The sequence below is a fragment of the Mercenaria mercenaria genome, chromosome 12 (assembly GCF_021730395.1).
Source record: "Mercenaria mercenaria strain notata chromosome 12, MADL_Memer_1, whole genome shotgun sequence".
NCBI lineage: Eukaryota > Metazoa > Mollusca > Bivalvia > Venerida > Veneridae > Mercenaria > Mercenaria mercenaria.
The window spans coordinates 23,579,075-23,603,074 of record NC_069372.1 but is presented as its reverse complement, the minus strand read 5'-3'; the positions used below and the strand labels follow the sequence as shown (position 1 = coordinate 23,603,074).

General features: G+C 36.5%; 1 protein-coding gene across 1 annotated transcript in view; it reads left to right on the top strand.

Annotated features, from left to right (window-relative positions):
• The window catches only part of LOC123534489 (eIF-2-alpha kinase activator GCN1-like), a 94,814-nt gene that overhangs the window by 56,699 nt on the left and 14,115 nt on the right, over nt 1-24,000 (top strand). The window contains exons 32-44 of the mRNA XM_053519445.1: nt 4,530-4,644; nt 5,308-5,487; nt 5,689-5,909; nt 6,128-6,335; nt 6,878-7,074; nt 7,419-7,608; nt 12,217-12,503; nt 12,892-13,056; nt 15,378-15,539; nt 19,063-19,158; nt 19,496-19,639; nt 20,152-20,421; nt 21,289-21,402. Coding sequence (XP_053375420.1) covers nt 4,530-4,644; nt 5,308-5,487; nt 5,689-5,909; nt 6,128-6,335; nt 6,878-7,074; nt 7,419-7,608; nt 12,217-12,503; nt 12,892-13,056; nt 15,378-15,539; nt 19,063-19,158; nt 19,496-19,639; nt 20,152-20,421; nt 21,289-21,402 — 2,349 coding nt within the window. The remainder of the gene's footprint in view (nt 1-4,529; nt 4,645-5,307; nt 5,488-5,688; nt 5,910-6,127; nt 6,336-6,877; nt 7,075-7,418; nt 7,609-12,216; nt 12,504-12,891; nt 13,057-15,377; nt 15,540-19,062; nt 19,159-19,495; nt 19,640-20,151; nt 20,422-21,288; nt 21,403-24,000) is intronic.

The following is a 24,000-nucleotide window of genomic DNA, read 5'->3' as shown; positions in this document are numbered from 1 at the left end:
AACTACTGGGGGGATTTTGACCAAACTTTGTCAGAATGATGTATTGGTACCCTAGTTGTGTCCCCCTGAAAATCAGACTGGTTCAACAATTTATGAGTGAGTTATGGCCCTTTGTTTATTTCTATAATTTCTATAGATTTATATAGGGAAAAACTTTGAAAACCTTCTTGTCCAAAACCACAGAGCCTAGGGCTTTGATATTTGGTATGAAGCATCATCTAGTGGTCCTCTACCAAGATGATTCAGATTATTTCTCTGGGGTCAAATATGGCCCCACCCTGGGGGTCACATGGTTTATATAGACTTATATAGGGAAAAACTTTGAATAACCTCTTGTCCAAAACCACAGGGCCTAGGGCTTTGATATTTTGTATGTGACATCATCTAGTGGTCTTCAACTAAGATTATTCAAATTATACCCCTAGGGTCAAATATGGCCCCGCCCTGGGGGTCATATGGTTTACATAGACTTATATAGGGAAAAACTTTGAAAATCTTCTTGTCCAAACCACAAAGCCTAGGGCTTTGATACTTGTAATGTAGCATCATCTAGTGGTTCTCTACCAAGTTTGTTCAAATTATCCTCCTAGGGTTAAATATGGCCCCGCCCCGGGGGTCACATGGTTCATATAGACTTATATAGGGAAAAGCTTTTAAAATGTTCTTGTCAGTAACTACAACATTCAAACTTGGACCACATGTATATTTTTGAGTGGCAAGATGAACCTTGACATGAGTTGACCTTGATTTTGACCTAGTGACCTACTTTCACATTTCTGTAGCTACAGCCTTCAAATTTGGACCACATGCATAATTTTGTGCACTGGAAAAAACTTTGACCTTTATTTTGACCTAGTGACCTACTTTCACATTTTTGAAGGTACAGGCATCAAATTTGGACTACATGCATAGTTTTGTGTACTGAAAAAAACTTTGACCTTGACATTGACCTAGTGACCTACTTTCACATTTTTGAAGGTACAGGCTTCAAATTTGGACCACATGCATAGTTTTGTATTCTGAAATAAAATTTGACCTTGATTTTGACCTAGTGACCTACTTTTACATGTCTCAAGCTACAGCCTTCAAATTTGGACCACATGCATAGTTTTGTGTACTGAAATGACCTTTGACCTTTACATTAACCTAGTGACCTACTTTCACATTTTTAAGGTACAGGCTTCAAATTTGGACCACATGCATAGTTTTGTATACCGAAATAAAATTTGACCTTGATTTTGACCTAGTGACCTACTTTTACATTTCTCAAGCTACAGCCTTCAAATTTGGACCACATGCATAGTTTTGTGTACTGAAACAAACTTTGACCTTTACATTGACCTAGTGACCTACTTTCACATTTTTGAAGGTACAGGCTTCAAATTTGGACCACATGCATAGTTTTGTATTCCGAAGTAAAATTTGACCTGGATTTTGACCTAGTGACCTACTTTTACATTTCTCAAGCTACAGCCTTCAAATTTGGACCACTTGCATAGTTTTGTGTACCGAAATGAACTTTGACCTTAAGATTGACCTGGTGACCTACTTTCACATTTTTGAAGGTACAGGCTTCAAATTTGGACCACATGCATAGATTTGTGTTGTGTACGGAAATGAAATTTGACTTTGAGCTAGTCAATAAGTCTTGAAATTTGGAACACTCAAAAATGGCACATTGGTGGGCGCCAAGATCACTCTGTGATCTCTTGTTTTCCATGAAATCACTAGGTCAAACATGTTTACTCTGTTTAATATGTTGTGTTATGGTGTGTTTCTCAGGTGAGCGACCTAGGGCCATCTTGGCCCTCTTGTTTTTTATGCCCCTGCCTTAAAATGGGGGGGGGGGGCATATAGTGTAACCCCTGTCCGTGTGTGTTTCTGTTTGTTTGTTCATTTGTGTGTTCGGGAAAGGGTGGTGTTCGTGTCCAGGCCATAACCATTTCACTAACTCAAAGATCAAGGTCACAGTCCTTGGTTGAGCTTGATAGGGAGGTTGGTCATGACCAGTAGATTTTTGTGTGTTTTCGTGAAAGGGTAGTGTTCGTGTCTGGGCCATAACTTTGACATACATGGTCGGATTTCAGAATAATTTGACACAAATGATGCTTAGATAGACGATGTGTCATGCCCAAAACCATTTCAGTAGCTCAGTGGTCAAGGTCACAGTCTTCGGTTGAACTTGGCCAATTTTCACTACATATACAGAATACTAAGCTTTCTGGTTTTCCTACAATATTTTTTGTTAGCCCACCATCATCAGATGGTGGGCTATTAAAATCACTCTGCGTCCGTGGTCCGTCCGTCCGTCATTCCGTCCGTCCGTCCGTTAACAATTTCTCGTTATCGCATCTCCTCAGAAACTACTGGGGGAATTTTGACCAAACTTTGTCAGAATGATGTATTGGTACCCTAGTTGTGTCCCCCTGAAAATCAGACTGGTTCAACAATTTATGAGTGAGTTATGGCCCTTTGTTTATTTGTATAATTTACATAGATTTATATAGGGAAAAACTTTGAAAACCTTCTTGTCCAAAACCACAGAGCATAGGGCTTTGATATTTGGTATGAAGCATTATCTAGTGGTCCTCTAACAAGATGATTCAAATTATTTCTCTGGGGTCAAATATGGCCCCGCCCTGGGGGTCACATGGTTTATATAGACTTATATAGGGAAAAACTTTGAAAAACCTCTTGTCCAAAACCACAGGGCCTAGGGCTTTGATATTTTGTATGTGACATCATCTAGTGGTCTTCAACAAAGATCGTTCAAATTATACCCCTAGGGTCAAATATGGCCCCACCCTGGGGGTCATATGGTTTACATAGACTTATATAGGGAAAAACTTTGGAAATCTTCTTGTCCAAACCACAAAGCCTAGGGTTTTGATACTTGTAATGTAGCATCATCTGGTGGTTCTCTACCAAGTTTGTTCAAATTATCCCCCTAGGGTCAAATATGGCCCCGCCCCGTGGGTCACATGGTTCATATAGACTTATATAGGGAAAAGCTTTTAAAATCTTCTTGTCAATAACTACAACATTCAAATTTGGACCACATGTATATTTTTGAGTGGCAAGATGAACCTTGACATGAGTTGACCTTGATTTTGACCTAGTGACCTACTTTCACATTTCTGTAGCTAAAGCCTTCAAATTTGAACCACATGCATAGTTTTGTGCACTTGAAAAAACTTTGACCTTGATTTTGACCTAGTGACCTACTTTCACATTTTTGAAGGTACAGGTATCAAATTTGGACCATATGCATAGTTACGTGTTTCAAAATGAAATTTGACATTGATTTTGACCTAGTGACCTACTTTCACATTTTTGAAGGTACAGTCTTCAAATTTGGACCACATGCATAGTTTTGTGTTCCGATATTAAATTTGACCTTGATTTTGACCCAGTGACCTACTTTCTCATTTCTCAAGCTACAGCCTTCAAATTTGGACCACATGCCTGGTTTTATGTACCGAAACAAACTTTGACCTTTACATTGACCTAGTGACCTACTTTCACATTTTTGAAGGTACAAGCTTTAAATTTGGACCACATGCGTAGTTCTGTATTCTGAAATAAAACTTGACCTTGATTTTGACCTAGTGACCTACTTTCACATTTCTCAAGCTACAGCCTTCAAATTTGGACCACATGCATAGTTTTGTGTACCAAAATGAACTTTGACCTTAAGATTGACCTAGTGACCTACTTTCACATTTCTGTAGCTACAGGCCTCAAATTTAGACCACTTGCATAGGATAATTGTGTACCGAAACAAACTTTGACCTTGACATTGACCTAGTGACCTACTTTCTCATTTTTGAAGGTACAGGCTTCAGATTTGGACCACATGCATAGATTTGTGTTCTGAAGTGAAATTTGACCCTTGATTTTGACCTAGTGACCTACTTACACATTTCTCAAGCTAAGCCTTCAAATTCGGACCACTTGCATAGTTTTGTGTACCGAATAAAACTTTGACCTTAAGATTGATCTAGTGACCTACTTTCACATTTCTCGAGCTACAGCTTTCGAATTTGGACCACATGCACAGTGTTGTGTACGGAAATGAAATTTGACCTTGCGCTAGTCAGTAAGTCTTGAAATTTGGAACACTCAAAAATGGCCCTTGGTGGGCGCCAAGATCACTCTGTGATCTCTTGTTTTGTAAATAAATAGGGCCAATGGTCCTTCTTTTAGTTTGTGAGCAGTACCATGCCTGTGACCTTTCTCATGTTGCGGGGGCATCCATGTCTGCGACACATTCTAGTTAATACAAACATTGATACATATGTCCCCATTTGCTTGAGAGGTATGTACATATGCATAAATAGGTGACATTTTGGAAACGTGAACAAAGCAAGTGCAATATTGATATATATTGCATGCTCAAAAAGATGGGAAACTAGAATATAGAGATGTTAAGGAAAAATTAAGGCAGTCTGTTTCAATTCAACAGGTATTTTATATGTTACACATTTCTGGTATTACAGGAAGTTACTAAAATATGAACACTATTGTAGGCAGCAGATGAAACAGCAAAGGCAGTTATGGCAATGTTAACAGCTCATGGTGTCAAACTTGTCTTGCCGTCATTAATTAAAGGTCTGGAAGAAGACTCCTGGAGAACTAAGGCTGGTAGGTGACTTACACAAACACAGTCCAACCTGTGCTGAAAGTTGACTTCTTTAAGCAGCCATTTTTGACACAGGTTTGACTATATATGAAGTTTGAGTAAAGAAAATAAGTCAAGTTGAACGTATTGAGAGTTTTTCCTTTGATATTAAAATGCTGATTTATGTATCAAAAGATTCAAGTTTTTCTCAGACTCAGTTCAAACAAGTTTTCATTTGAGCCGTGCCATGAGAAAACCAACATAGTGCAGTCTGGTCAGGATCCATGCTGTTCGCTTTCAAAGACTATTGCAATTAGAGAAACCATTAGCGAACAGCATGGATTCTGACTAGACTGCACGGATGCGCAGGCTGGTCTGGATCCATGCTGGTTGCAGATGCACTAAGTTGGTTTTCTCATGGTGCGGCTCATTTGTATTTGGTTTCTGCTGTAAAAATGAAGATGATACTTCTGCTTTGAATGTTGCTGTTTATTATCGATTCAGAAATGTTGTTTACTCTAATTATTGTGCTATAAAACATCAAAAAAATTTTTGCACAAGAGCATTAAGTATTTGGTGCTTCAGTTAACAGTTGTTGTGAATACTAAGGGTCTTTAAACTTAGAAAATCATAGAAGAAAACGTGTACCTAATTACGATATTCATTTGGAATGATTCTGTATACAGGTGCTGTTGAGTTACTGGGTTCTATGGCGTACTGTGCCCCCAAACAGCTGTCAGCCTGCCTGCCGAGTATTGTCCCTAAGATCACGGAAGTTCTCACAGATTCTCATGCACGAGTACAGAAAGCTGGTTCCCAGGCTCTCAGACAGATTGGCAATGTTATCAGGAACCCTGAAATTCAAGGTTGGTACCTAGCATCTAAAAACATCCTCAAAGATGTTTCTACATGTACAAGAAAAATGTCTCAGCCTTTGTTATAGGGGTCTATGTTTGCCGAGTGTAAGGTCACTGACTTTGAAACTCTTGCTCCTTATTGCTGTGGGTTGGAAACCTCACTTTAAAACCAAAAAAAAACAACATTTATTTTGAACATTTGTATTGCAGCAATTGTACCAGTGTTGCTGGATGCATTACAAGATCCAGCCAGGAAGACTAGTATGTGTCTACAGAACCTGCTGGAGACAAAATTTGTCCACTTTATAGACGCTCCGTCCCTGGCTCTCATCATGCCTGTAGTGGAACGTGCATTCCAGGACAGGGCAACCGAAACGAGGAAGATGGCTGCACAAATTATAGGCAATATGTACTCACTTACTGATCAAAAGGTAATTTTAGGATTTTATGTATAGTAAAAGTTTGAAGGAAAATTGAAATTGTGGAATGATGAAAAAGGAAAACATTGAAATCTTTTAAGTATGTATCTGACCAGGACTGGATCAAATTCTGTCAAATTATTATTTTAATGATTGTGTCCCAAGTCTTACTGTGCAAGTGTATTTCTTCTGTGACAGAACTAATGGTAATAGGTTTGCGTATATTTTAGGATCTTGACCCATATATAGAGAAGGTTATCCCAGGTCTGAAACAGTCTCTTCTTGACCCTGTACCAGAAGTGAGGGCGGTGTCGGCTCATGCCCTTGGTGCTATGGTGAAGGGTATGGGAGGTCAGAAATTCGATGAATTAATGAACTGGTTAATGGAGACACTGAAGTCAGAGGGAAGTTCAGTGGACAGATCTGGGGCTGCTCAAGGTATATCATTTCAAACTTTAAAATTAAATAGAAAAAATCTGTTTGGATGATGTATCAACAATATAAATTAGTCCCACTGAATTAGTACAAGGTAGAAATATTCACCATCTAAGGTTGATGTTTTGACAGCTGATTTACTCAAAATCAAAGTGACTAGGACACAAAAGTAAGACAAAAAACAGTTTAACAAAGTAAACTTAGAGTAGCCAGAATTAAAAATTTGATTTTGTTAAATGTTTAACTGCATAGCCACAAATATTTACGTTTTTGTTAGGGACCTCCATTTTTTGGGGGCCAAGTTGTTAAGGTTGCTGCCTTCAGATCAGTTTCTGTGTTGGAAACCTTACTTTAGGTTTATAATTCTTCATTTGAGGAAGCCATCCACCTTGCTTATAAAATGTCTGTGGTTCTCTAACCAGGTGCCGGCTCATGCATGAAACAATGCCAGGAAAGGCTTCTCGGGTCTTCCTAAAATTGTGCCAATGTGACTCTTTAAAAATACAAAAAAAATGAATAAAGTTACCTTTGTTACCTTTATACAGGTCTCAGTGAAGTGTTGGGTGGTATGGGTCTTGCTGATATGCACAAGTTGATGCCACAGGTCATACATACTGCAGAACGCACGGACATACCGCCACACGTGCGTGATGGTTATATCATGATGTACATATATCTGCCATCTGTGTTCAAGGAGGAATTCAAACAATATGTGGGACCTATCATCCCATCCATTTTACAGGTATCTATATGTTAATTCTGTCATAAATTCGGAAATAAAAGTTTGTCTGATCTAACTTAGTGCTTGAAAGATACTCAGAGATTTGCTGTGATAAAGATAATGGCAGCTAAAACCTAATATATGATCTACATAAAATAATAATACACTTTAGTTTTACTATATATCCATGTAGAATTTAAAAAAAAGTCTATAGTTTTAGATGAATGTGTTTTATAAGCAGATAATACTAAAAACTGTATTAAATTTATCTTTTAAATGATTAGAGAAAAATGTGAAACAATTGCATTGTTTTTGAAACAACTGCATGGTTAAAACTGTTGAGAAAACACTTGACACATTTACAGGCACTGGCTGATGAGTCTGAATATGTGCGAGATACAGCCTTGCGTGCTGGTCAGAGAATCATCAACATGTACGCTAATACAGCTATAGAGTTACTGTTACCCGAACTGGAGAAAGGATTGTTTGACGATAACTGGAGAATCAGATACAGCTCAGTACAGCTACTCGGAGATTTGTTGTACAGTATATCTGGTAAGTTTATGCTATTGTTGTTGTAGGTATAAGTCCTAGGTAGTGTTAATCAGATGTCTGAGACTTAAAGTTTTAACTGTTCCATTTGTTTAAAAGCAGTCAACTATAAACATATATATATTATGTTATACATGAAAGCACTTTAAAAACTCATGCGAGATAAAAAAAACTTCCGTTGAAATCTGTATAAGATTAAGAAAATACTTTGGAAGGAATATTAAGAATTTAAAGTGTATCTCATAATTTTAGACATGGAATGATGTCGAATATGGGTCTTCAGTATTTTTAGCTCACCTGTCACATAGTGACAAGGTGAGCTTTTGTGATCACGCAGCGTCCGTCCGTCCGTCCGTAAACTTTTGCTTGTGACCACTCTCGAGGTCACATTTTTTGTGGGATCTTTATGAAAGTTGGTCAGAATGTTCATCTTGATGATATCTAGGTCAAGTTCGAAACTGGGTCACGCGCCATCAAAAACTAGGCCAGTAGGTCTAAAAATAGAAAAACCTTGTGACCTCTCTAGAGGCCATATATTTCACAAGATCTTCATGAAAATTGGTCAGAATGTTCACCTTGATGATATCTAGGTCAAGTTCGAAACTGGGTCACGTGCCGTCAAAAACTAGGTCAGTTGGTCTAAAAATAGAAAAACCTTGTGACCTCTCTAGAGGCCATATATTTCACAAGATCTTCATGAAAATTTGTCAGAACGTTCACCTTGATGATATTTAGGTCAAGTTCGAAACTGGGTCACTTGCCATCAAAAACTAGGTCAGTAGGTCAAATAATAGAAAAACCTTGTGACCTCTCTAAAGGCCATATTTTTCATGGGATCTGTATGAAAGTTGGTCTGAATGTTCATCTTGATGATATCTAGGTCAAGTTCGAAACTGGGTCACGTGCGGTCAAAAACTAGGTCAGTAGGTCTAAAAATAGAAAAACCTTGTGACCTCTCTAGAGGCCATATATTTCATGAGATCTTCATGAAAATTGGTGAGAATGTTCACCTTGATGATATCTAGGTCAAGTTCGAAACTGGGTCACGTGCCCTCAAAAACTAGGTCAGTAGGTCAAATAATAGAAAAACCTTGTGACCTCTCTAGAGGCTATATTTTTCATGGGATCTGTATGAAAGTTGGTCTGAATGCTCATCTTGATGATATCTAGGTCAAGTTCGAAAGTGGGTCACATGCCATCAAAAACTAGGTCAGTAGGTCAAATAATAGAAAAACCTTGTGACCTCTCTAAAGGCCATATTTTTCATGGGATCTGTATGAAAGTTGGTCTGAATGTTCATCTTGATAATATCTAGATCAAGTTCGAAACAGGGTCATGTGCGGTCAAAAACTAGGTCAGTAGGTCTAAAAATAGAAAAACCTTGTGACATCTCTAGAGGCCATATTTATGAATGGATCTTCATGAAAATTGGTCAGAATGTTCATCTTGATGATATCTAGGTCAAATTCGAAAGTGGGTCACGTGCCTTCAAAAAGTAGGTCAGTAGGTCAAATAATGTAAAAACGTTGTGACCTCTCTGGAGGCCATATTTTTCATGGGATCTGTATGAAAGTTGGTCTGAATGTTTATCAACTGGGTCATGTGGGAAGAGGTGAGCGATTCAGGACCATCATGGTCCTCTTGTTATTTGTTACTTTCCTGTGTCATGTCACTTATATGCACTTGATATTTTCTTGAACTTAGATTTAAGCCAAAGAAATTTAAATCTCCATGTAACCATGCAATGCAGACCTGTTTACCCCTACAGATTGTCTGTATTTACTACGATTTTGCCACAGAAACTACGCACTAGTGATAAATAGTGAAATTCCTACGGGGTCAGTTGCAGTAAAAATTTCGTTTTATCGACTCCTTTCTGTTATTTAGAACACATTCCACTCTTTAGTGCATCTGTGTTACATAAACGCTCATTCTTACTACAGTATTCAAGCGTCCACATCATTGTAACAAAGAATGGTTTCTCCGTTACGAGAAATACGAGGAATACTTGTAAATATTTTACGTAGTTTCGATAACCTTTTTATATGCCCGGAGGGTGGGCGTACGGGCGGCATCCTAACGGCATCTGCTCTCTAACTTGAGCAATTCTTATCCGTGAAAATTGAAATATCTCTTGTTGATAATGGTTAATGTTCTATCAGTTCTGGAATCAACTGGCTGTAAGGAGGAAGAATCTATCAGTTGTGAAATGCTGAATTCTAATTTCAAGCATAAAAAAACTATTCTGATACAGAATATAGTTAAATTTTTATCATTATCAATGTTTTGTGGTTTAATCAATCTTTGTTGTGTAAAACACTGGTCGACGGTAAGTTACTACTGACAGATACCAAAAGCTACTGATAAAAACTTTGTCAGACTACTGTTGAGGCGTGAAAGGGGTAAACAGGTCTGGAAATGATATCTTTCACATACTGGCTGCTGTTCCTCTTATGTCAAAGGAAAGAAAAATAAGATCCTGTTTGATCATTTTGTTACTTGAAAGAAGGTTAGAGGAATGGTCACCTAATTATGCAGTCTGGTTATTTTCATTGCAGTTTACACCAGTCATAATTACCATATTATTTGTTTCAGTATGTAAGTTCTAGTTGGAAATTGTAGGAAATTAGTCATTGTTACAGACCTGATGCTTTGTTGTAATAGTATTGAAATACCCACCAAACTTCTTTTATTTCCCCAGTATCTCATTTCAGTCTGTACATCTTAATCTAGTTTTAACTAAGCAGCTTTAAGATTAAATATTGGCAAATGTTCTTGAAAATTTTAATTGCTGTTCATGATTGAAATATAAATTTTAAGAATTTTAGAAAAAATTGTGAAAAGGCTTAAGTGGACTAATTGTGGCAGTTGGGTATGTGTATGCCATTTCAATAGTAACCAGATGCCTCCGGCCCACCTATTGGTGATATAAACTTAAGTTCATTATATACTGTTTTAAATGCAACTTGCTTTTATTACAATTTTAATATTTGAATACCTTAACTCCCTATTGAAATAACCTTTGTGGAGTTAGAAGTTAATGACATATAGGTTTTTGAGGACATAAAGATATATGTTATTTTGATTCATTTTTAAAAACAAAACGAAAAAAAAATTACACTTCAGTTTTGAATTAATATAGATGAAAATTTTGAATTTGCAGATTATTTCTTGTCTTAATTTGTTACCTGAAAATAACTTTTAAAAATATCAATGGTGCTATAAATAGAAGGTACAATGGGAAACCAATTTCTGTTCCAAAAATAGCATTTGCTGCTATTTATGTACCATTATCATTTTATCTAATTATTGATCCTGACAGAGCACTATAAAAAAGTAAATTACTTTAAATTTTCATTTAAAACAATAAAAACAATAAAAAAGAAAATTCTTCGGTTTCCTAACAAAAGAAAGTGAGCTGTTTTAAATAAATGCTCTTTTCTTTTCTAACTAATCTTAAACATTACTTACAGCCAATGCAGATCAAAGCTTGATTTTAGTTATTCAACAATATGCAAACTTTAAAGCTGTAAGCAAGTGTTATAGTTTATGGTTCTCTATATAAGTAGATCATGTGATATGTATATGTTAGGTGGACCGGAAGCGGTAGGTTACCAACTATTCACCTATACCCCCTCTGCTGCTACAATTAGTCCACTTAATTTTTCACTTTTCAAGATTCCACTTTCCATTGTCCCTCTGCCTATATATATGGGGAAAGATATTGTCTCAAAATTCAAAGTATTAAGTGTGCCCATAATTGTGACATTTATGTATTCACTTGCTTTGATACATTTAGATGTTTTGATGTATTGATAAAGTCAAAAGGATAAAATATTGATACAGAAGTCTGTAAGAACAGTTCAGTGAAAAATGAAAACTAGCGTAGTAAGATAAATAAAAAAAAAATGTTGAATGTTCAAAAAAAAACTTGCATATTACAAGAAAATAGAATCTTCTAAGATGACCTTTAGCCTTCTGGGGGCAAGTGATTCTGCCTTTGTGACTGTGAACACCCCTTCAAATAATAAATTGGTATTGCCCAAATTGAATGATGGACCAGTACATTTTAGAAATTTAGCAGGCTAAAGGTTAAATTTTGTTAGTTGATTTATCAGTACAAAATGACCTGTCAAAGACAGCCCTACCTGTACTGTAACAAATTGTTCACAAACATGGCAGTATTACAAAGTTTCGAGATTTACTGAAAAATTAAAAAAAAAAAGATTTTGAAATTTACATGTTCAGGTATTGCTGTTTGTGTCCAGTTAAATTCCATACTGATTTTACAGTAACTGTTGCTGAGCAAAGTTTGGAAAAGTTTGACTTCAGTACAAATAGAGTGTAAGTGTGTAGGTTCCATCATTGGAAGAACTTTCATGGCAATAATACGGCTAAACATTACCCAGCAAACTGCTTCCTTGGTGGAATAGAAGGCCTCTGTCCAAGCTGAGAGAAACTTTAAATTTCTTTCTGACCATATGATTGTAATTGATTGTAATAGTCAAATATTTCTGGCATATTGATATTAATTATGTATCAGGTTACCTTAAACCATCTATAATAAAGTTTTTAATGGATTTTAAATGGTCTTATTTTTCTGTTTTTCAGGTGTGTCAGGTAAAATGTCTACCGAGAGTGCAGGAGAAGATGATAATTTTGGTACAGAAAGTTCACAGCAACTTATCTACAAAATTCTCGGGGCAGAATGTCGCAATCGTATCCTCTCTGGGCTTTACATGGGTCGCTCGGACTCTGCACTCCTTGTGCGGCAGGCAGCACTTCACGTATGGAAGGTTATTGTGCCAAATACTCCAAGAACTTTGCGGGAGATCCTGTCTACCTTGTTCTCATTGTTGCTTGGATGTTTGGCCAGCACTAGTCATGATAAAAGACAGGTTGGTGGTTAGCTTACTTGTATTTATTTAAAAAAACGAGTACCACAACCTTGTGGTTATGCTTGTAATTAAGTTTCGCAGTTGTGATTGTTTGGAAGTGTTGTGAATCAAATATTATATCATTGTTTGATAGTGTAGGAAATCAAACATTTTCACATTGATTAATGAGTACATAAAATACCAGACCATTGACTAATCATGATGAAAATCTGTTAAATAAATTCTAGCCAAAATAAGATGAAAATAAATAATTTTACAAAAACATTCCTTTGTGACCCACTGTCAGATCATCAGCTTCATGAAAAGATGGCCAACAGAAATTACTGTTGTTTATTTATTGATTGTGTCAGAAGTCTAAAGTCAATTCATGAGTTGTTTTATATGTCAGGTTGCTGCTAGAACACTTGGTGACTTGGTAAGGAAACTTGGAGAACGTGTTTTACCAGAAATTATACCTATCCTGGAACATGGACTAGACTCGGAGCAGAGTGACCAGAGACAAGGAGTGTGTATAGGATTACGGGAAATCATGTCTTCTACACAGAGAGATCATGTAAGTATATGAGACGCATTTTGTGAACTGTCTGAAATTGTGTCATACATACAAAAAAGTCGAGGTAAATGAAATGCTCACACTCAGATATCCAGTAATTATAGGAGGGAAGGGAACTTTCGGTAAACAGGGTGAGGTTTCCTTGGTGATCTTGTAGCAGTTATTTAAGAATCTGGTCAGATTAATTGTCAGTAACTGCTTGTCTCTTTGGTATGTGAAACAATTCATGAAACTATCAGCATTTTCTTTTGTATATGTCAAGATCTTACTTTGTTCTTGGTGCTTTAAAAAAAAATGATAAAGAATGCAACAGTAAGAGTATTTTTAGCTCACCTGAGCAATGCTCAGGTGAGTTTTTCTGATCGCTCGATGTCCGGCGTCCGTCGTCTGTCGTGGTGTCGTCTGTCGTCCGTCGTCTGTCAACATTTAGCTTGTGTATGCGATAGAGGCTGTATTTTTCAATTAATCTTCATGAATATTGGTCAGAATGATAACCTTGATGAAATCTAGGCCGAGTTCGAAAATGGGTCATCTCGGGTCAAAAACTAGGTCACTAGGTCAAATCAAAGAAAAACCTTGTGTATGCGATAGAGACTGTATTTTTCATTTAATCTTCATGAATATTGGTCAGAATGATAACTTTGATGAAATCTAGGCCGAGTTCGAAAATGGGTCATCTCGGGTCAAAAACTAGGTCACTAGGTCAAATCAAAGAAAAACCTTGTGTATGCGATAGAGGTGGTATTTTTCAATTAATCTTCATGAATATTGGTCAGAATGATAACCTTGATGAAATCTAAGCCGAGTTCGAAAGTGGGTCATCTCGGGTCAAAAACTAGGTCACTAGGTCAAATCAAAGAAAAACCTTGTGTATGCGATAGAGGCTGTATTTTTCAATTCTTCTTCATGAATATTGGTCAGAATGATAACCTTGATGAAATCTAGGCCGAGTTGAAAAATGGGTCATCTTGGGTCAAAAACTAGGTCACTAGGTCAAATCAAAGAAAAACCTTGTGTATGCGATAGAGGCTGTATTTTTCAATTGATCTTCATGAATTTTGGTCAGAATGATTGCCTTGATGAAATCTAGGCCGAGTTCGAAAATGGGTCATCTCGGGTCAAAAACTAGGTCACTAGGTCAAATCAAGAAAAACCTTGTGTATGCGATAGAGGCGGTATTTTTTCAATTGATCTTCATGAATTTTGGTCAGAATGATTACCTTGATGAAATCTAGGCCGAGTTCGAAAATGGGTCATCTGGGGTAAAAAACTAGGTCACTAGGTCATATCACCTAAAAACCTTGTGTATGCGATAGAGGCTGTATTTTCAATTGATCTTCATGAATTTTGGTCAGAATGATTGCCTTGATGAAATTTAGACCAAGTTCGAAAATGGGTCATCTGGGGTCAAAAACTAGGTCACTAGGTCAAATCAAAGAAAAACCTTGTGTATGCAATAGAGGCTGTATTTTTCAACTGATCTTCATGAAATTTAGCCAGAATGATTACCTTGATAAAATCTAGGCTGATTTCGAAAATGGGTCATCTGGGGTCAAAAACTAGGTCACTAGGTCAACTCGAAGAAAAACATTGTGTATGCAATAGAGGATGTATTTTTCAATTGATCTTCATGAAATTTGGTCAGAGTGATTGCCTTGAGAAAAAAAGGTCGGTTTTGAATATGGGTTATCTGAGGTCAAAAAGTAGGTCATTAGGTCAAATTAAAGAAAAATCTTGTGTATGCGATAGAAGCTGTTTTTTCAGTTGATATTTATGAAATTTGGTCAGGTTGATTGCCTTAATGAAATCTAGGTCGAATTTGAATATGGGTCATCTGAGGTCAAAAACTAGGTCACTTGGTCAAATCAAAGAAAAAACTTCTGTATGTGATAGAGGCTGTATTTTTCAGTTGATCTTCATGAATTTTGGTCAAAATGATTGCCTTGATAAAATCTAGGTCGAGTTTGAACATGGGTCATCTAGGGTCAAAAACTAGGTCATATCTAAGAAAATGCTTGTTTTATCGCAAGAGACCAATTTTTTGGTCCAATCTTAATGAAAATTGGTCAGAATATTTGTTTCCATGAAATCACTAGGTCAAACATGTTTTACACTGTTATGGAGTGTTTCTTAGGTGAGCGACCTAGGGCCATCTTGGCCCTCTTGTTATGAAATATTCTTAGGACTGTAAAGTTTGTTTAAGTGAATAGAGCTTAATATGACTGTACTTACTTTCAGGCAGAATTTGAGAGCATTTTGATAAGAAAAAAAGATGTTTTGTATTTTTTCCACTTTGCACTAAATGATTTGACTTGTTTTAGGTGATGTTCTATGCAGACAGTCTGATACCAACAGTGAAGCGTGCCCTGGTAGATCCTCTACCAGAAGTACGTGAGGCAGCAGCCAGTACATTTGATGGTCTCCATACCAACATTGGCCAGAGAGCACTCGATGATATCTTACCCGATCTCCTAGATAAACTGGTACGAAGATAAACTTGTTTTTCTCTAAATTGTGTATAAATATGATACAAATACAGTGCCGTCGTACTTCAGTCATTGTCAGCATGGTCAGGTCTTTATATAAAGACCCATTTTGGAGAGTCAATAAAATGTCTATAATTGAGGTGCACCATGAGAAAAGCAACATAGCGCATTTGCGATCAGAATGGATCCAGACCAGCCTGCGCATCCGCGCAGTCTGGTCAGGATCCATGCTGTTCACTAATGGTTTCTCTAATTGCAATAGGCTTTGAAAGCGAACAGCATGGAACCTGACCAGACTGCATGGATGCGCAGGCTGGTCTGGATCCATGCTGGTCACAAATGCGCTATGTTGGTTTTCTCATGGTGCGGCTCATTTATAGGAGGACTGCATTCCAGCTTTAAATAGACTGCAAATGTCAATACTATTAAATCATTAATATTTGTAGTGGATTAATTTTTGAAGATTTCATGGTTGCATCAATCCATGAAACTCAGTCCTAACAAACAAAAACCATTTCATTTTACCTTCAGAATATGAAAGCTACAAATTCAAATCGTATCAAAAGAACCATTTTAGCCAGAATGAAGAAATTTCATCTCCTTGAAATTAAATGATTTTGCAGTAAAGTAGCGGTCTTTAGTGCCAGCGGGTACTTTCTAATACAAGTTTACCTGTATAATATCAACTTAGGCCATACAGTTATACATACATACACTGTATTTCTGTAATATACATGTTAATAGTTTCATATGTGTATGCGCAACCGCCTGCTTAGCTCAATAGGGAGAGCGCAGAGCTATGGATTTCAGGGTCGTATCTCATTTCAGTCTGTACACTTTAATCTAGTTTTAACTAAGCAGCTTTAAAATTAAGCATTGTCAAATGTTCTTGAAAATTTTAATTGCAGTTCATGATTGAAATATAAATTTTAAGAATTTTAGAAAAAATTGTGAAAAGGCTTAAGTGGACTAATTGTGGCAGTTGGGTATGTGTATGCCATTTCAATAGTAACCAGATGCCTCCGGCCCACCTATTAGGGATATAATCTTAAGTTCATTATATATCGTTTTAAATGCAAATTGTATTTATAACTGTTTTAAAATTTGAATACCTTGCTCCCAATTGAAATAACCTTTGTATAATTGTTAGTTAATGATTTGTAGGTTTTTAAGGACATAAAGATACATGTTATTTTAATCCTTTTTTAAAAACAAATTGAAAAAATAATTACACTCTGGTTTTCAATTAATATAGATGAAAAGTTTGGAATTGCAAATCATTTCTTGTCGTAATTTGTTATCTGAAAATATCTTCTTTTTTTAAATCAATGTTGCTATAAATAGAAGGTGCAGTGGGAAACCGTTGGTGCTATTATTAGAAAGAACAATGGGAAACCAGTTTCTGTTCCAAAAATAAAATTTGCCGCTATTTGTGTACCATAATCATTTTATCTAATTATTGATGTGACAGAGCTCTACAAAGAAGTGAATACATTTGTTTTTCATTTAAAACAATAAAAAAGAAAATTTGTCTGCTTTCAAACAAAAGAAATTGAGCTGTTTTAAATAAATGCTCTTTTCTTTTCTAACTAATCCTAAACATTACTAATAGCAAATGCAGATTAAAGCTTGATACTAGTAATTCAGCAATATGTAAACTTGAAAGCTGTAAGCAAGTGTTATAGTTTATGGTTCTCTATATAAGTAGAGCATGTGATAGGTATATATTAGGTGGACCGGAAGCGGTAGATTATCAACTATTACCTATACCCTCCCTGCTGCTACCATTAGTCCACTTAATTTTTTCACCTTTCCATTGTCCTCTGCCAATATATATGAGAAAAAGTGTTTTCTCTAATTTAAATTCGAAGTATTAAGCATGCCAGTAATTGCCACCTTTATGTATTCAGTCACTAGTTTTGATATATATGATGTATTGATGTGTTTACATGTTTTTATGTATTCTGACATACTGATGAAGTTAGAAGGATAAGTTAGAGAATAACAGGTCACTGTCTTTTGAGAAAGGGTTTCTTAGACGAGGCTAGATATGGTCCTGGGAAGGAGTGAGGCTAGCCGAGCTCCTTCCGGACCATATCTAGCCAAGTCTGAGAAATCCCTTTCTCAATACACAGTTACTTATTATTCTATTTATCATGCCATAATTTATAAACACTTTTTATCCTACCATCATGCGAAATAAAGTGCAAAACGTAGGGATAGAATAAATTTTGCTGTTTTGCCGGACTTCTTTTTAGCTCACCCGTCACATAGTTTTGGGTGAGCTTTTGTGATCGCATTTTGTCGGTCGTCCATCCGTCCGTCGTCCGTTCACAATTGTGAACATGATAGAGACCACATTTTGCAATCAATTTTAATCAAACTTACACACAACTTGTATTGGCATAATATCACGGTTCCTATCGAAAACTGGCCAGATCCCATCATGGTTTTCACAGTTATGGCCCCTTAAAGGGCCAAAATTCACCATTTTTGGCTGGTGAACACGATAGAGACCACATTTTGCAATCAACTTTAATCAAACTTGCACACAAGTTGTATTGGCATAATATCTCGGTTCGTTTCGAAAACTGGCCAGATCCCATCATTGGTTCCAGAGTTATGGCCCCTTAAAGGGCCAAAATTTGCTATTTTTGGCTTGTGAACCCGATACAGACAACATTTTGCAATCACTTCAATCAAACTTGCACACAACTTGTATTGGCATAATATCTCGGTTCCTTTCGGCCAGATCCAGTCATGGGTTCCAGAGTTATGGCCCCTTAAAGGTCCAAAATTTGCTATTTTTGCTTTTGCAGCCATATAGAGACTTCATTTATGGTTTGATTTGATACAAACTTGAAAAATTTCTTCAACAACAATAAATCTTGGATTCCATGACGAATCTGTCAGATCCAATCATAGGTTCCAGAGTTATTTTATATCTGATTACCTCCCCTGATTTTAAACAAAATTGATTTATATCAGTAAGTACTTATAGGACTCATTTGAAATTTCATAATTGTCATTAGTTGGACTGAGACAATCAGGGTAGATAACTGTGGACTGATTTAATGTCAAATTACCTCCCTTTATTTCAAATTAAAATTGGTATATCTCCGTAACTAATGAAGATACTGATCTGAAATGTCATTTATGCCATCAGATGGATTTGGACAATCAGTGAAGATACATATTGACTGAATTTATGACAAATACCTCCCTTTATTTTTTATGTAAATGAATATACCTTAGCAGCTTCGAATGACATTGATTTGAAACGTTATTTATGTCTTCCATGGTAAGAAATAGTCATGTTAGATAACTCTTGATTGAACGTTTATCGATATGAATACTTCTCTAATATATTGTTGTAAAGGCTTGTACTCTGTATCTTCTGCATGGCTTCAAAAATATACATGTTAATAGTTTCACATGTGCATGTTAGTCACTTGTCACACATTTATATAAAATTCTATAAGCTTTATCGTAGTGAAAATTTACTACTGTTTATTTTCAGGGTGATGACCCGGAGCTGTCAGAGAGAGCGTTGGATGGTCTCACACAGGTTATGATAGTGAAGAGTAGAGTGGTGCTGCCTTATCTTGTCCCCCAGGTTTGTTATCAACAGGGGTTTCATTAATGGCAGGGAGAAGGGGGTGGTGGAAGAGAGTGATTTCCCCTTGCCATAGTTGGGTGAAGCCAAGGATACAGTTCTTGAAACAAATTATGTTTTAAATGGGAGGGCATCTAGTCGTGTAGAGTAATACTTAATTGTAGTAAAGCAAGCAGTTGAATACTGAAAAATTTTGCCAATGTTTCTTTCGTACCATGCCTATTTACAGCTAATGATTGCTTGGCAACACTTAAAATAATAATATGCCCAGTACTATTTAACCTCACTTGACTTCTCTAAGTGACGATGATTGTACCATATTATTTCTATTTTACAGTTAACAACTCCACCAGTGAACACTCGAGCCCTGTCTTATCTTGCCTCAGTATCTGGTGAGGCCCTTACAAGACATCTTCCCAAAATTCTCCCTGCTCTTATGTCCTCACTCAGTGAAAAAGCTGGCACACCAGAAGAACCTCAGGTAAAGATTTTTTTTTCATCGATTTAAGATGCAAATGATACAGAGAACTCTGAATATTTACAATGAAGAAAATGTTTTCTGTTCTTCGTCCCCTGAGATAGTGAATCTCCTTTTAGGAGAAAGTTAATATCTTGGTAGTGTTAGAATAAATTTCTGTTAGAATTCAAAGTGCGATTTACAGTACTATATAGATTGTCAGTGTTTAACTGCTCCTCCTTTAGGTAACTGTTAGACTTTTAAGTCTGGAATCTGTAAGTTGCTCATTTGTCAACATTTTCTGTTTTAATTCCATTACTTTAAGAAAGTTAACTGTTAATTCAGAGAACAAGTTTTAACCAAGAGACACATATTACCTAATGTAAGTAAAATACTGAATTGGGAATGGATAGAAAATGAATTGATAGCCATATACCAGTATAACATCAAAAACTTTTTCATGAAATATCAATTCCACAAAACATGTCTGCTTTAACAAACATTGAATATTTTGGAAACACGCTAATTTATTTCAGGAGTTGGAGTACTGTAGGAATGTAGTTTTATCTGTGGAGGAAGAGTTTGGTGTCCGTACCATCATGGAGGAATTGCTCAGTGCCTCACAGTCCAAGGACCCAGACAGGTGTCGAGCCTCGCTCACCATCCTCCACGCCTTCTGTGAGAATACGAGGGTAGATTACGAGGAGTTCCTGCCACAGCTGTTCCGTGGTCTGATTGGTCAGTTTGTGAGAAGGGAGGAGCCAGTCTTGCTAGCAGCTTGGGAATGTCTTAATGCTATTACCAAGGTATTTTTATATGTAACTAAACTTAAAATTGTAGCATCAGTTAAAGAGTTTGAAGATTTATGAATACAGTAGGTTAATGTTTGTCCATGATGTGTACTTAAAGTGTTCAAAGACTTTTTTTACTGCCTCGGTAGCATATTGGTAGAATGCCCCCTGTGGGTGTAGGAGGTTCTGCGATAAAGATGCTATACCCAAACACACACATTTTAACAAGCTTTACTAGGGAACTTGATTAGTTTTATATATTGTACATTAGTTACACAAGTTAGAAGTCTTTATAAAATACTGTGAAATCAATTTGTGGGTGTTATATAGATAAACAGAATAGGAATATTATTTGAGCCGTGCCATGAGAAAACCAACATAGTGGCTTTGCGACCAGCATGGATCCAGACCAGCCTGCGCATCCACGCTGTCTGGTCAGGATCCATGCTGTTTGCTAACGGTTTCTCTAATTGCAGTAGGGTTTGAAAGCGAACAGCATGGGTCGCAAACCCACTATGTTGGTTTTCTCATGGCGCAACTCATTTGTTAATTGGAATTTAATTTTGTTGATTGACAAAACCATAACATCCACGAAAGTTAGTCCCCCATAAATTTTATTGATTTCATAGTACAGTCGAACTTCGTTTGCTCAAACTCAACGTGACAAACAAAATTGGTTCGAGTTATTGTTAGTTTGAGCCCTTGAAAACTAAGCATTATATAGATATTTTGCTGGGACCTGACAATGAGTTCGAGCGAAAGCTGGTGCACAAATTATTCTAGTTCAAGGGGACAAAGTTTGACTGTATTAGAAATTAATAAAAAGTCACTTTACATTCAGAAACATTTGCAGAAATTGAAATATATTTGATCGTGTTTCAGAAACTGAACACTGCAGATATGTTAGATCATATCCAGAATGTGCGACAAGCTATACGGTACGCTGCTGCAGATTTGAAGGGGGAGGAATTGCCAGGCTTCAGTATTCCAAAAAAAGTGAGTGTGAATTATTGCACATAACTTATTTTCTGTCTGTCTTGTTTTATGTAAGAACAACAGTTTAAGTAAGAAATTTCGTAATAGTTCTACTGTAAGACTGGAATAATGAGAACTCCTACAATATGCATAGTTCATAAAAAATCGGTTTAGTTTTATAATATATAATCTGGAAGGGCTAAGAGGCGAATTTGGAAACTGATCTTTTCAAAGTACCGTCCTTTGTCAGATCTATCCAGTTACATCACACCTTGAGGAAAAATGGTAGCAGTTTTATAGAGTGAAAATGCCTTCGCATTGGTCAGACAATATGTTGTCTATTTTCAGAAGAGTTTGAGTAATTTGTTATTTTTTACACTGCACTAAAAACGAGTTACTGCACAATATTTTACATCATATGAGTTACTTTAAATAGCAACAGAATTGTACAAAACATAATCTTGTAACTCGTGCCATTAAATTGAAACGTGCACAGTAAGATATCTGGAAGTTCAAGGTCTTATTATGGTAAAGATATCTTATGCAGATGGTTGCATTAACAGTTACTGTGAGAAGGGGGGCAGTATTTTCTGTGTTTAGATATATGAAAATAGATGATGTAAGCGGTTTTTTTCTTTTAGCTTTTTAGCCCACCATCATCAGATGGTGGGCTATTAAAATCACTCTGCGTCTGTGGTCCGTCCGTCCGTCAGTCCGTCCGTCCGTCCGTTAACAATTTCTCGTTATCGCATCTCCTCAGAAACTACTGGGGGGATTTTGACCAAACTTTGTCAGAATGATGTATTGGTACCCTAGTTGTGTCCCCCTGAAAATCAGACTGGTTCAACAATTTATGAGTGAGTTATGGCCCTTTGTTTATTTCTATAATTTATATAGATTTATATACGGAAAAACTTTGAAAACCTTCTTGTCCAAAACCACAGAGCCTAGGGCTTTGATATTTGGTATGAAGCATCATCTAGTGGTCCTCTACCAAGATGATTCAAATTATTTCTCTGGGGTCAAATATGGCCCCGCCCTGGGGGTCACATGGTTTATATAGACTTATATAGGGAAAAACTTTGAATAACCTCTTGTCCAAAACCACAGGGCCTAGGGCTTTGATATTTTGTATGTGACATCATCTAGTGGTCTTCAACTAAGTTTGTTCAAATTATACCCCTAGGGTCAAATATGGCCCCGCTCTGGGGGTCATATGGTTTACATAGACTTAAATAGGGAAAAACTTTGAAAATCTTCTTGTCCAAACCACAAAGCCTAGGGCTTTGATACTTGTAATGTAGCATCATCTAGTGATTCTCTACCAGTTTTGTTCAAATTATCCTCCTAGGGTTAAATATGGCCCCGCCCCGGGGGTCACATGGTTCATATAGACTTATATAGGGAAAAGCTTTTAAAATGTTCTTGTCAGTAACTACAACATTCAAACTTGGACACATGTATATTTTTGAGTGGCAAGATGAACCTTGACATGAGTTGACCTTGATTTTGACCTAGTGACCTACTTTCACATTTCTATAGCTACAGCCTTCAAATTTGGACCACATGCATAATTTTGTGCACTGGAAAAAACTTTGACTTTTATTTTGACCTACTTTCACATTTTTTAAGTTACAGGCATCAAATTTGGACCATATGCGTAGTTTCGTGTTTCAAAATGAAATTTGACATTGATTTTGACCTAGTGACCTACTTTCACATTTCTCAAGCTACAGCCTTCAAATTTGGACTACATGCATAGTTTTGTGTACCGAAAAAAACTTTGACCTTGACATTGACCTAGTGACCTACCTTCACATTTTTGAAGGTACAGGCTTCAAATTTGGACCACATGCATAGTTTTGTATTCTGAAATAAAATTTGACCTTGATTTTGTTCTAGTGACCTACTTTTACATTTCTCAAGCTACAGCCTTCAAATTTGGACCACTTGCATAGTTTTGTGTACTGAAATGACCTTTGACCTTTACATTGACCTAGTGACCTACTTCCACATTTTTAAGGTACAGGCTTCAAATTTGGACCACATGCATAGTTTTGTATTCCGAAATAAAATTTGACCTTGATTTTGACCTAGTGACCTACTTTTACATTTCTTAAGCTACAGCCTTCAAATTTGGACCACATGCATAGTTTTATGTACCGAAACAAACTTTGACCTTTACATTGACCTAGTGACCTACTTTCACATTTTTGAAGGTACAGGCTTCAAATTTGAACCACGTGCATAGTTTTGTATTCCGAAGTAAAATTTGACATGGATTTTGACCTAGTGACCTACTTTTACATTTCTCAAGCTACAGCCTTCAAATTTGGACCACTTGCATAATTTTGTGCACTGGAAAAAACTTTGACTTTTATTTTGACCTACTTTCACATTTTTTAAGTTACAGGCATCAAATTTGGACCATATGCGTAGTTTCGTGTTTCAAAATGAAATTTGACATTGATTTTGACCTAGTGACCTACTTTCACATTTCTCAAGCTACAGCCTTCAAATTTGGACTACATGCATAGTTTTGTGTACCGAAAAAAACTTTGACCTTGACATTGACCTAGTGACCTACCTTCACATTTTTGAAGGTACAGGCTTCAAATT